The sequence below is a fragment of the Salvelinus sp. IW2-2015 genome, linkage group LG32 (genome assembly GCF_002910315.2).
Source record: "Salvelinus sp. IW2-2015 linkage group LG32, ASM291031v2, whole genome shotgun sequence".
NCBI lineage: Eukaryota > Metazoa > Chordata > Actinopteri > Salmoniformes > Salmonidae > Salvelinus > Salvelinus sp. IW2-2015.
Window position 1 is genome coordinate 12,800,488 of NC_036871.1, and position 14,746 is coordinate 12,815,233.

The following is a 14,746-nucleotide window of genomic DNA, read 5'->3' on the forward strand; positions in this document are numbered from 1 at the left end:
TTTGAAGGTAGGCCTTGAAATACATCCACAGGTACACCTCCAATTGACTCAAATGATGTCAATTAGCCTATCAGAAGCTTCTAAAGCCATGACATCATTTTCTGCAACTTCTGACCCACTGGAATTGTGATACAGTGAATTATAAGTGAAATAATTACTTGTGTCATGCACAAAGTAGATGTCCTAAMCGACTTGCCAAAACTATAGTTTGTTAACAAGAATTTTGTGGAGTGATTGAAAACGAGTTTTAAGGACTCCACCCTAAGTGTATGTAAACTTCCGAMGTMAACTGTATATTGATMTTTTCCGMGTTCATTTTGTATGCTGAGATTTTACAGTATTCTAAAAAKATTTTTAGCAAAGGGGCTTTGAATTTTCAATATTGGTCAGGTATATCCGGAGATATTCCTGATACCTGTGCTTTGAATCTTCAATACTGATACCTGTTACGGGTCCTGTCTAAATCTTTTTTCAAGCGGTTCAATTGCCAGAAGAAACATTGCTTCTAAGAGCACCAAATCACGGTAGTTGTCACAGGACATCCCAGGTCAACAGTGGAGCTGAGTAAGGGACAGTGGGATGCCACAACATGATATCATTGATAAGCATCAATCTGGTATGATTTTGCAAAAAGATAGGCTTCGAGGAACATGACTCCTAAKTGAATACATTGCATTCAGTAGGGGAGAGATTAGCATCACACTATGGAAGCCTAGAGAAAGGCATCACGGACATGACTCCTAAGTGAATACATTGCTTACAATGGGGGAGAGATTAGCATCACACTATGGAAGCTAGAGAAAGGTATCATGGACATGATGCCTAAGTGAATACATTGCATTCAATGGAGGGTGATTAGTCACGTGGCATGATGCTTAAGTCAATACAAAAATATATGAGTAAAGGTATTGATGCATATGTCAGGACCCGGTGCGAGAAACAGTCACTAATAATTGGCAGAACCCAGAAGATGAGGCAGACACAGCAGTACTAGAGATGGAGGTTTAATAAAGGAATAATCTTCAGGCCAAAATTATAAATCCACAAAGTGGTAAGAACAGCAGGGAAAAAACAAACCTCAAAAGACTAATCAAAAAATAAACAAGAACAAAACCAGAGAACCTCTGGAAAATCCAACTAGATAATATATGTTCACAAAGGCTGGGGCTGGGTGCTAACATACAAACACTGAGCAAGGAACTGAGGAACACACAGGGTTTAAATACTAACAAGGGAATGACTTACAGGTGCAAACAATAATTAGAGCAAGAAAAACAAAAGGTACAAAAAAGGTGCAATGGGGACATCTAGTGACCAAAACCATAATAGTCCTGGCCAAAACCTGACAGCATAGATGTGTGTAAAGGGAGTTAACATAAATCAGGACGTTGCATTGAAGGCAAAAACAGTGGTGATAAAGCTGCAATGGGTAAATTGGGGAAATACTCAGACAGACAGACAGACAGACAAAATCAAATCAACGTTTATTAGTTGCGTAACACGTCTGTCGGTTTTTATAGCTGTTCTCTCTCTCTCTCTCTCTCTCTCTCCATTCTCTAATCCCCTACTCCTGAGTAGCGCAGTGGTCTAAGGCACTGCATCTCAGTGCTAGAGTTATCAGACCCTGGTTCAATTCCAGGCTGTATCACAACCGGCTGAGATTGGTGTCCAATAGGGCGGTGTGCAATTGGCCGGGGTAGGCTGTCATTGTAAATAATTATTTGTTCTTAACTGACTTGCCTGGTAAAATAAAATGTTCTTTATCTATCTATTTATTTATTTTGCTCTTTTCTCTCCCTCGCCCTTTTTTCACCCTTCCCCCCTCTCCCTCCTCTCTCTCTTCCCTCCCTCTCTCTCCCCCTAGCCATAGGGTAACGGTTGAGGATAGGTTTTGGGTTGAGCCGGAATGTGGACATTCAACTGGAGTTAGAGTTTAGGCTGGGGTTAGGGTTAGAGTTAAGTCTTAGGTGAGGTTTGAGTCAGAATGTGGACTTGAAGCTAAGGTTAGGGTTAGGGTGTGTGTGTGTGGAGGGGGGGGTGCTATATGGAATTGTTTTAAGAAGGTCGTACGAAGGATAATTTAGCTATTGATTTAGAATTTCAAGACCCCTTGAAGTATAAAAAATATATATATATATTATATATAAATATATATTATTTGATACAAATGTTTAAAAAAAAATGTTGGGCCTTACTGCTATTTGCCTATACAAACACATTGAATAACAGATTCACTACATGGAACAACAGATAGTCCCCCCCAAAAAAAAATCAAAAGGAAGTGTCTGTCCTTTATCTGAGAGATACTGTATAAGAAAGATCAGGAAACATTAGACATTTTAAAAAATATATGTATTTAACCCCTTATTTTTGGCACTAAACAGTCTCCATATACTTCCATACATTTTTTTCCAACTGGTACTGGGGGAGCATCCTCATTCCGTAGAGGGGTCATAACAGTTTCTAGGCCAAACCGCTCGGACGCGGCAGACAATTTTGCGAGAAGACACCGCTCTAGCTCCGTCACCTTTCACCSCAGATGTGGAAGTGCGACATAGGTGGATGCGGTGGATTGAGATGCAAAAATACACTTGATCTTTCGCTTAAACAGACAATGTTGTCCAATGTTGCAACAGTAACAAAGGGGACGGGGCTTAGCAGATACAAATATAAAAAAATATATAATTATGAGACAAGTTCAGCCAAGGAGAAAACCTTGAGCTATATAGGGTGAAAAACAGGGTCCTTCCTAGCTAGCCATGATTGGCTGAGATAATGGAGGGGTTGACCATGGGGACGGTTTGCAAAACATTTACATGTGATTTCTTAAAGAGATGGGTGGGTCGATGGCTTAAGAGGGTGTGAACGATGCTGAATGGGCGTCAACAAAGCAGAGCTCTCTAGCACTCAACAAAATCTTTCAAKGGCTTTTTTCTCCTACTTGTCTCCTAAGAGATTAACAAGATTATCACATTTTAAAGCARAATAATGTCCCATGCTTCCTCCAATCACATTGTATGAAATACCATGTTGCAGCTCAGAATCTGAACTTTTGTCATCTGTAAAAACAAGSATTTTTGATTTTCTTACGTAAGCCCCCGTTGGGATGGGCCATTTCATATTAGTTTGATTATATTTCAAAGATGTCAACCAGTATTTTGTTTGTATTTTTGCCATGATATCTTACAGTAGACTGCTCCCTTCCATTCAGTGTTTGATCTAATGCATTCTGAGAATATTTTTTTTCCTTAACATGTAAGTGAATTATGATTTATTACAGACAACATACAAAATGATCTTAAAAAATATTCAATGCATGATGCGTATTCACTTACGCATCATGTCCCATGATGCCTTTCTCTAGGCATCAATACTGTGAGGCTAATCTTCACCCCCGTTGAATGCAATGTATTCACTTTGGCATCATGTTCCTTGATGCTAATCTTTTAACAAAATCGTACCAGATGGACGCTTATATGCTGATACCGAGCTGGACGCCTGTAGTACCCAGGTTCCCTAAAGGTACAGGCGAAAGATGCTTGCAGAATTTAAAAAATACCATAAATACCCAAACATTCTGAAAATACATTTATGTCATTTTGCCAACTTTGCTCATGCGATATGCAGGCTATTCAATTCACATTCTGTAGCTGCACATAAATGAGGCACCATTATCATAGTACCCACATAATAAAACTGCCATAGTGTGTCAGAGGTTCCCTGGAAAATAGAGTTATGATACTGTAAACTACTGCAGACTGGCTAGCATGGCTCAGCACAGAACCACCATCGAGAGCACCAGTCCTCCATCTCAACAAGTAGCAGTGGGGTTAAAGATGGACTGTAATCATTTTGTTCAATTTCAACTTGTCAGTTCCTCTCATATCAAATGTCACATATTAATGTGCAATTCCTCTTTTGGAATGCCCCTCACACTAAAATCCCAGCCCACTCAGGGCTCTGACCTTTSTCCAATGTGACAACCATAAATGTCAAGTCCATATGAACTTCTTCCTGGCCTGTCAAACGGATACTGGAAATGTTTTGTTTTCTTCYTCTTAAGACGTCGTTCCGTCGTTTTTCATTCCAGGTTTTCAGCAAAATGGGAATTCCTCAGGTGCGGAACCCTGACCTGCCGCCTCCGGATGACATGCCGGAGAGCTTTCATGCCAAKATCGCTCTGATTGGTTGCGGCCCGGCGAGCATCAGCTGTGCCTCCTACCTGGCCAGACTGGGATATGACAACATCACCGTGTTCGAGAAACAGAAATATATCGGTGGCTTGAGGTAGATGGGCTGCACTTATTATTACTAATTTCCGAGACTTAGGAATTGAATTAGATGTGATTCTATCTGTACTGTGTGTGAGGTCACTCAATGTTGAAGGGGGAAATTGCAATACACTCTACTTGGAGCGACAGTCATGATGCTCACATAACACTTCCATAAGGAYGACATCCTGTACATAATGCCTGGTCATACGCCTGGAATACTGTGTACGCATATGAAAGTATGAACTCTTTATGCTGCATCTACGTTAACTCAACGCATTATACAGTATGTGATCAATGGATGCACAATCCTGTTTGTAATTCTTTTACATTCAACCATTTTTGACACYGTGGCATTCCATTTCAGAGATAAGACCTTTGTACAAAAGCCTTCAGCCAAAAGCCTTAAGTTATCCAGTGGACCAAATATTATTAGTATTGATGATTTATTTACTTGATTGATAGTTAGTGATTAATAACTGGTACTATTTCATTTCTTCCTATATTCCTCTGTTTCAGTACTGCAGAGATCCCTCAGTTCCGCCTGCCCTATGAGGTGGTGCAGTTTGAGATTGAGCTGATGAAAGAYCTGGGGGTGAAGGTAATAAGCACACGGAACACGCACACGCACACACACATGCATGAAAGCAAGCACACGTGCACATACGAAAGCATGTGAGCGCGCACACACACACGAAAGCACACACACACGAGCAAGAACGCAAGCACACACGAATGCACACGTGCGTACACACCACCTCACCACACCTGACTGCTTACACACACCTCATCGCTTGTACACACTTGACTGCACRCACATTCACCCAACCACGGACACACAATGCTTACTCACACGCAGCAGTCTCACTSTCACTGTCAAGAGCTATGAACCCTTCCCCAGGAAAATATCAGTGACATTAATAACGACAATAGAAAGCCCTAAACAAACAAACAAGGACAGSGCAGAAGGAGACAATTAGAAGCCACGGTGGGGGAAGCTAAGTGACAAAGAGACTTCCTCCGGCGAGTGGCATCCATCTGGTCATTGTCTGAATGCCACGGCCTGGGAAAGGGCCAATCAATACTACTCATCCAGCTCACCTGACCGTGATTAATTTGATTTATTCTTAATTGTTTATTTATTTGACAGGGTGACAGAGAGAGAAGGAGAAGGGAAGAGAGTGAGAGAGAGAGAGAGAGAAAGAGATGGGGTAGGGAGAAAGGTGGAGAGGGAAAGGGGTGAAAAAGAAAGACGGAGAGAGAAAAGAAAGAGAGATAAAAGAGAGTGAGGGAGACAGCATTCCTTGAGGTTGGCTAGATAGAAGTGAAGGGATGGAGGGAGGGGAGGTAGATATTGCTTCTTGTGTTCTGACCAATTACTTCAAGGCTTTATTTATCTCCAGAAATGAATCCCATTACGATGGCCTCTCAATTAATTTAATTGAGAGAAAGAGTGTGGGGGAAATGAGAAGGACTTCACTCTATTACACCAGTGACAAACACAAACAAATAGGCCGCTGTTGTGACTGTGTCCTTTGTCTCTGTTCCATGTGGTTACTTAACCCCAGATTAATGCTATCCGACCATTGTCCTATTGTCTTTGTACTTCTATTTCGTTGTGTTTATTTATTTAAGCTAGTTGCAATTACAAATGTCACTGATTATTAACTTACAGTAAGTAAGTTACAGCTAATAATACAGTGGCAAATGCACAAAATCCCTAAAATGCCTAACGTGCTACTTTTCTCCTCTCAGGTTGTCCTAGAGAAGGGACTGGGTATGAACGGGATGAGTCTGACCTCTCTGAAAGACGAGGGWTTCCAGGCTGTCTTCATTGGAATTGGTCAGTCACTTGCATATATCATTTCTTACCTTACATAAAATATGCTGTGATATAGTGTAGCTTGTTCTGCAAAGCAACTCTCTTTTTTAAGAGTAGGATGAATTACTCAAATTCAAAGACTATAAGATGTACAGTGCCTTCAGAAAGTATTCATACCCCTTGACTTATTCCACGTTTTGTTGTGTTWCAGMYTGAATTCAAAATAGATTAAATATATATTTTTCTCGCTCCCATCTTCACACAATACCCCATAATGGGAAAGTGAAAACATGTTTTTAGACATTTTTGAAAATGTATTGAAAATRAAATACAGAAATATCACATTTACATAAGTATTCACACCYCTGAGTCAATACTTTGTAGAATCACCTTTGGCAGCGATTATAGTTGTCTTTCTGGGTCTCTAAGAAAGTCTCTAACAGCTTTCTACACCTGGATGGTGCAACATTTGCCCGTTATTCTTTCAAAAATTCATGCTCTGTAAAATTGGTTGTTGATCATTACTAGACAACCGTTTTCTGGCAAGACAGTTTTCAGGTCTTGCCATAATTTTGAAGTAGATTTAGGTCAAAACTGTAACTCGGCCACTCAGGAACATTCACTGTCTTCTTGGTAAGCAACTCCAGTGTAGATTTGGCCTTGTATTTTAGGTTATTCTGCTGAAAGGTGAATTCATCTCCCARTGTCTGGTGAAAAGCAGACTGAACCAGGTTTTTCTTTAGGATTTTGCCTGTGCTTAGCTCCATTCCATAAATGTTTTATCCTGAAAMACTCCCCAAGCATACCCATAACAAGATGCAGGCACCACTATGCTTGAAAATATGGAAACTGCTACTCAGTAAAGTGGATTTTTTTGCATCATTACTTTAGTGCCTAGTTGCAAACAGGATGCATGTTTTGGAATATTTTTAATTCTGTACAGGTTTCCTTTTATTCACTCTGTCATTTAGGTTAGTATTGTGGAGTCACTACAATGTTGTTCATCCATCCTCAGTTTTCTATCTGTAACTGCTTTGATTTGATTTGATTTATTAGGATCCCCATTAGCTGACGCCAATGGCAACAGCTAGTCTTACTGCGTTTCCGACAACATAAGGAAAAATACATTATAGACAAAAGACTTAGTAATTTACATACTTTTTAAAAACATTAACATGTATGTGTGGTGTGGTGTGTGTGTGTGTGTGGTGTGTGTGTGTGTGTGTGTGTGTGTGTGTGTGTGGTGTTGTGTGTGGTTGTGTGTGTGTGTGTGTGTGTGTGTGTGTGTGTGTGTGTGTGTGCATTTTTCACTTTACCACTACCTTACATGTACATATTACATCAATTAACTAACCTGTACCCCCGCACATTGACCTAGTACCGGAACCTCATGTATATAGCCTCGTTATTGGTATTTTATTGTGTTCCTTTTTTAACTTTAGTCAGTAAATATTTTCTTTACTTTATTTTCTTAAAACTGCATTGTTAGTAAAGTGCTTGTAAGTTCACRGTAAGGTTGTATTCTGTTGTGTTCGGAGCATGTCACAAATACAATTTGATTTGATGATGGAATTTGATCAGTTCCACATACATGTCAGTACATACACACAACAAGTAGGTGACATGRGGGAGAGGCRTTGTGCCATGAGGTGTTACTTTATTTGTTTTTTGAAACCAGGTTTGCTGTTCACTTGCGCTACATAAGATGGAAGGGAKTTCCATGCKCTCWTGGCTCTGTATAATACTGTACGTTTACTTGAATTTGTTCTGGACCTGGGGACTGAGAAAAGACCCATGGTGGCATGTCTGGTCGGGTACGTGTGTGTGTCAGTCCTGTGTGTAAGTTGACTATGCAAACTATTTGGAATTTCCAACACATGAATGTTTCTTATAAAAACAWGAAGTGTTTCYGCATATTACTGGCCATCCAGTCTTTCCACAACTCTTAGCCAAGAGAGACTTGCATGCATAGTATTAGTATTAGCCCTCTGATTACAATGAAGATGCCGCTCTGTTCTGGGCCAGCTGCAGCTTAACTTGGTCTTTCTTTGCAGCACTTGGCCATCTGACTGGACAATAATCAAGATAAGATAAAACTAGAGCCTGCAGGACTTGCTTTGTGGAGTGKGGTGTCAACGAAACAGAGCATCTCTTTATTACGGACAGACCTCTCCCCATCTTTACAACCATTGAATCTATGTTTTGACCATGACAGTTTATAATCTGGTTAATGTATGTACATTGAAAAGTTTTCGTCTGTAATGTCTTTTTCGTTATATGACGGACCCCAGTAAGACTAGCTGTCACCATTGGCGTYGGCTAATGGGAATCCTAATAAATTAAATCAAATAAGTAATTTAGTCTCCTCAACTTGTTCAACAGCCACACCATTCAGGTCTAGAACTTAGGGATTGATCTGTACCAAATACAGTGCTCTTAGTTTTAGAGATGTTCAGGACCAGTTTATTACTGGCCACCCATTCCAAAATAGACTGTATCTCTTTGTTAAGGGTTTCAGTGACTTTATTAGCTGTGGTTGCTGTTTTAAAGTCRCCATTGGGCATGACGAAATCCMTGAGCGGTTTCCTTCCWCTCMGGCAAATGAGTTAGGAAGGACACCTGTATCTTTGTAGTGACTGGGGGTATTGATACACCATCAAAAGTGTAATCAATAACTCCACCATGCTCAAAGGGATATTCAATGTTCAATGTTTCTATTTTTACCCATCTACCAATAGGTGTCCTTTGTGAGACATTGGAAAACTTTGTGGTTGAATCTGTGKTTGAAATTCACTGGTCGACTGAGGAAMCTTACATATAATTGTTTTTGTGGGGTACAGAGATGAGGTAGTCATTCAAAAATCATGTTAAACACTAATATTGCRCACAGAGTGAGTCCATGCAACTTATTTGTGACATACTGTATGTGACTCGTTAAGTAAATGTTTACTCCTGATATTATTTAGGCTTGCCATGCAAATGTTTGAATACTTATTGACTCAAGACATTTCAGCTTTTCAGTTTTCATGAAGTTGATTTTTTTTTCTCGAAATACATAAATCCACTTTAAATGTTTGTTAATTTTAAATTCAKGCTGTAACTAAACAAAATGTGGAAAATGTCAAGGGGTGTGAATACTTCCTGAAGGTACTATATATGTACAGGAGGTTGATTGACTTGATAATACACTGATGGCACCGGAGGCTCTTAAAATCTCCAGTATGCCAGCTACATAAGTCACGCACTGTGCCACGGTGCCCCTCTGCAATCATGATGAAGGGTCTGTCTGAGAGAGAGGGAGTTATCCTCTTAACACTACCTTTCCCATTTCACCAGACTGACATTTCTGTCTGTTCCATTTGGTTTTCAATGGGACTAAAGTGAGACAGAGCTACTTACTGCACAGTACTTACTGTAGCAATGAATGCTGTAGTGAAACCCACAGTTGTAGTGCTCTATCTTTCTGTCTTTGTCTACTTCATATATTTATCTGCCAGACCATCCATGTCCCTATTATTCAAGTCACAAGGTCCAAGTCTCAAGTGGATTCCCAAGTAGAATGGGTCAAATCTCAAGTCAAGTCCAAGTCATGCATTCTAAGAGCAAGTCAAGTCAAGTCGAGTCACACGTTTTTTGAAGTCAAGTAAAAAATATAAAAAAATATATACATGCAATGACTTGTTCAACTACAAATCTTTGTCTATTTATTGAGGCTGCCAGACTGCACTTTWCATTATTTTGTCTACAACATATTTTAATGATGTAATAATACATTTTAACAACAAATTTCAAATGCAAGCTTCATAAGTAAATTATACATTTTAACCAGTTTCATACCAACAGACCAGTAGGCCAATGCTAGTAAGTGTTGCGTGATGCCACATTGCTGGTGAGCTTACAAAGTAAACAGTAAATATTCTTGATCACCCACAATTTTTGGGTTTAGTCATGTCAGTTCTCTCTCTCTACGATTTGATGTTTGTGCTGCRCCCGATCATATAGCTGTACAGCAAATCAGCAATATGTTCGCTAGCTCAGTGGTTCTCAAACCTTTTGACCTGCGACCCCTAAAAAGGAGTGGTTCAAAGCTGGCGACCACCCGCGCACACACACGCACTAGCGCAAACACGTGCAATTGCTGCTTAAATATAGCTTGTCATTACAGCCAAAGCCGCAGCTGCATGTGAGGACACTGAGGTCTGGTAATTTTAGGAACTCAGTCGGGGTCTCAAATGTAGTGTTGAAAGTTAGAATAGTAGAATACACAATGTGCAATTTCAAAATGGAGTTGTGCATCAACAGTTTTCCTCTTGTTATGTATATGTCACTCACTGAGCCACTCWGTTAGCCCATGTCGGTAAAACATTTTTGGATTGCTATTAGTCTAGTTAGTCTAGTTATCTAAACGTAGTCATCATGGCCGAATTACCGACCAGACACGCAGGGCACGAGCCCAGGGGCCCTAACCTCCAAGGGTCCCCCCATAGTTTTTTTTTTAGTCACTCTCACTCAATAGACAGTGTTACCGCCACAAACATTAGTATATAAAACAAGCTGTGTATGACAGGAAGTGGAACTCTAAGAGAGAACACTCATTTATTCCCACCCCATGGCAAAAATGTGTAGAATTGCATGAAATTAGCTGTAAAACAACAAAAAGTTCTGTAAAGCAAAGATATTTGTTTACCTTTTGTTATTTAAATAATTTTTCTGCTAACAGAACCCTCTGTATGTATTAAATTCGTAAAACCTGGCTAGATCATTTCAAGTCATCAATTTCAAGTCACAGTTGAGTCCAGTATATTGAGGCTTCAAGCCCAAGTCAAGTCTCAAGTTATTTTGTTTTCTATCAAGTCGAGTCTCAAGTCATTAAATTTGCACTCAAGTCCCAAGTCATGTGATTCGAGTCTGAAGACATGTGACTCGAGTCTCAAGACATGTGACTCGAGTCTCAAGACATGTGACTCGAGTCTCAAGACATGTGACTCGAGTCTCAAGACATGTGAATCGAGTCCCAAGTCATGTGACTCGAGTCCCAAGTCATATGACTCGAGTCCACACCTCTGTTATCTGCCTCATTAGTTTTTCTCTCCTTTCTTTTTTGTCTCCCTCATTCTCGTAACAAGACAGTATAACAAGGGGCTTCATTCTCACTTCTATATAGTCTCCTGTTGCCGCTGTCACTTTCCTTCTCTTCCTCTGCACAGTCTGGTGACCATAGTTAACAGTATGGCTCCTTAACTCATGGAAGACCTTGTTCTTACTCACACAAGTGAAGGGAGATGCTAGACTGAAGTAATTTGGTTTCAAATGAAATTCTATATTTAGAGATGTAAGAGAATACACCCTGCCATGCCTATATTGATTTGATTTTAGGAAATTCAAATAACCCTGGTGGGAGGCCTAGCTATGTGGTGTGTGTGCCGTTCCTTTATTGTAATGAAAATAAGCTGCATAGTATTTATTATGTTTGGAACCTTTTGGTGCGTGGCTTGGTAATTAGAGCATGGAGTTACCTTTCAACTATTCAGGGATTTCTCTTTTTTCTTCTCTCATAGCAGAACGTGAATAAATTGGAACTCAGAAAGAAAATGAAAGAGTCTTGTTTCTGTGAAATTTTTACCAGTTCTGTTWTTTATTCTAAATGTCAAAACCTCTGCTGAGATTGACGTGCAAATGTTTCCCACTGTTCAGAATGTTAGAGCAGGTTGAAGAGCAAGGTTTATTTCTCTGGCAGTTAAGTGCGCTGGCTAACACGTGCAGTGTTTTACCTATCACTGCTGTTGTGTTGCTGATGGTCCTGATGGTGGTTATAGCAGTGGRATCTTTGTGTGAGTCACTCTCTTGTTCCAATTGTTCAAAGCCCAAGATCCTTTTTCAGATGGTGCTTTTTCAAAAATGGCTTGCTTCAAAGGCATAAAGCCAGGCAGATTGTATAGACTACAAATTCTGCAATGCACATAATATTACTTTGTACGAACCAATGCCATTTTCCATAAAACAAGCTTTTGATGGGAGCTCTTCTCAACAGCGAGGTTCAAAGGAAGTACACTGATGTGCTGTGGCTAAAAAAGTATGAAAGAGGTGCATTAAGGACATCAAATTAAGAAAAAGAGCCTTTGGTGTCCATAAAGTCCATTGAACAGGTTTCGAGCCGGTATGGAGGGGCTGCTGTTTTTGACAAATATTGTTGTTACTGTGCACCACAAAACATTTCTAAATATGGCCACAGATTTTGGTTATGAACAGACGTTATGCTTACCGTATAGCCTTACTAAACTTAGCCCATAGCATAAAATGAGTTGTTTTTTAGTGTAACAAAACATATAGTACATAGTAGCTGTTCACACAAGGCCAGTGACTCGCCCAATACTCATGGGTACCTAACCTGACAGAACTACAGAGAAATTACAGTAACGTTACAGTAGTATCACTACTCTCTTTGCTGTTTCCCACCGTCAGCCAAAGCCACAGTGGGCGATAGTTCGTGATAAACGAGGGCTGGCCAAGCAGAGCCAAGCACTGAGAGACCGAGACAAAGAGAGAGAGATATTCAGAGTGAGCGAGAAGCCACTTGAAAGGCGATGATGTATGACCCTCAGAGGCATTACCTCCCTTCACTTCAGCGTCTCTCCGCCCGACTCTGGAGCCAAAGCACCTTTCCCCAGTCAAATGGGATGCACACACCTGAAAAATGAGATGGCATTACTTATGAAGTAGATGTCACCGGCAGTGGTGTTATTGTTAAAGTACACTTTGTCATTCCCTTCTTAGCATTTTTCTTMTTTTTTWWAAATGTATCTTGGCACAGAATACAAATGGACACCCTGGTGTATAAAACCAACTGAGTGAGCATGGAGCATCTGTCAGTGTTGCCACAGAGGAGGGTGACCATGCTGTTACTCTGCTGGAGGATCTCTCTGTCCTAAGCATAGTTAGCAGTGGCACATTGTGTTATGTTCTCTAGTACAGTAGGTAGGTCGTCTACATACTAGATACGGTTATGTATTTTAATGACTGTTTCTTTTATTGAAGAGTATATATGTCACGTTCCTGACCTATTTTTATGTTATTTTGATTATGTTTAGTTGGTCAGGGCGTGAGTTGGGGTGGGCATTGTATGTTGTGTGTGTTTGGTTAGTCTATGGGTGTTGTATGTGTATGGGATAGTGTTTGTTAGGTTGTCTAGTTATGTCTATGGCTGCCTAGATTGGGTCTCAATCAGAGACAGCTGTCATTCATTTGTCTCTGATTGGGAGCCATATTTAAGGTAGCCATAGGCAGTAGGCTTTTGTGGGTGTTTGTTTCCTGTGTCAGTGTTTGGACCACACAGGACTGTTTTGAGGTATGTCACGTTTGTTGTTTTGTAGTTTGTAGTGTTTTCTTGTTATTTACATTAAACATGTACAATTACCAATCCGCATCTTGGTCCGATCCATGCTCCTCCTCGTCTGAGGAGGAGAACGACTTTGACAGCCATTACAATATAGACATGTAACACTCTTAGAGTTCCACTTCCTGTCATACCGAGCTTGTTTTATACACTAACGCTTGTGTTGGTAACATCGTCTAATGAGCTGCTCGTAGAAAAAGTGTTACCAAGTTCCTTGAAGAAGATGCTATACCAAAGAAGGTGAAGAAATATCACTTGGACGGATGTTGTTACGGAGACTGTTGTCTCTGTTTGAAAAGTGATATACCGTCTGTGTGTTGAAGCATTCAGAGTTACCCAGGGGGTAATTGCGTTCTTTGTCAGGAAATTGCCTTTGCAGCAACAGACACTACTAAAATCCAGTTTGCTTTGTGTACAGTTATTTATCTGAAGGACAAACGTCATCCTTTGTAGTTTCAGAAATACTTTATTTGATCAAAAACATTTCCAGAATGATGCCTTCTTTCTAACGCCTGTGTTCTGAATGAGGTGAATCTCAGGTTGTCTTTCTTTGAATAAACTATGATATTTAACATCATTAATATTCGTTCCTTTATAACTGAAACCCCAGGCAAGGTCTTTAAATTTAAACTGCAGATTATTTTGTACAAAAAGATTACTGCATGGAATTTAATTGCAACATAAAAGGGCGTTGGGGGATAACATGTTGGATTGTTTATGTATTAGAGAAAGGTTTGTCAAGTAATGAATAGCGGATGAAGGAAAAAAAACTTTTGCATCATTTATAGATAACATACAAAAACACTCACAGAAATATACCATCACAATCTAAAAATGACCTGCGATGGTTATCCAGTCTTCCTATTTGATTTGAAGAAATAAATTGAACAAGAAGATGTACATAAAGAGATCGGATTGGTTCTTAGTGACCTTTGACATTGTAAATGACAGCGAACATATGCAGCCAGCGGTACCAAGTGACTCTGGGTTCTGAGGTAATCATCCAGATTGACCTTCAAGCGTTGATGTACTATCACTCACAGCCCATCAATCACCGTTCATCACTATACATCACTACTCATCAACCAGTAATTGGCACAGTCAATACAATTAACACAACACCTCTTTATCTATAAGCTATTCATATTGTATGTAAAGAAAAAAACGATTCAAGGGAAAATTGGACCAAATTTGATTGAACATGTCTTTGATTATAAACTTCTTARAGGTAATGTATTCTAGCAGTCAAGTAAAAATACC

General features: G+C 39.9%; 1 protein-coding gene across 2 annotated transcripts in view; it reads left to right on the forward strand.

Annotated features, from left to right (window-relative positions):
- The window catches only part of dpydb (dihydropyrimidine dehydrogenase b), a 159,742-nt gene that overhangs the window by 59,193 nt on the left and 85,803 nt on the right, over nucleotides 1-14,746 (forward strand). The window contains exons 6-9 of one of the 2 annotated variants that reach the window (XM_070436750.1): nucleotides 4,091-4,287; nucleotides 4,791-4,872; nucleotides 6,027-6,114; nucleotides 8,148-8,408. In XM_070436750.1, the coding sequence (XP_070292851.1) occupies nucleotides 4,091-4,287; nucleotides 4,791-4,872; nucleotides 6,027-6,114; nucleotides 8,148-8,173 (393 nt within the window). In that variant the 3' untranslated portion in view covers nucleotides 8,174-8,408. Of the gene's footprint in view, nucleotides 1-4,090; nucleotides 4,288-4,790; nucleotides 4,873-6,026; nucleotides 6,115-8,147; nucleotides 8,409-14,746 lie in introns of those variants that run through there. The other variant, XM_023976995.2, reaches the window with a different exon arrangement.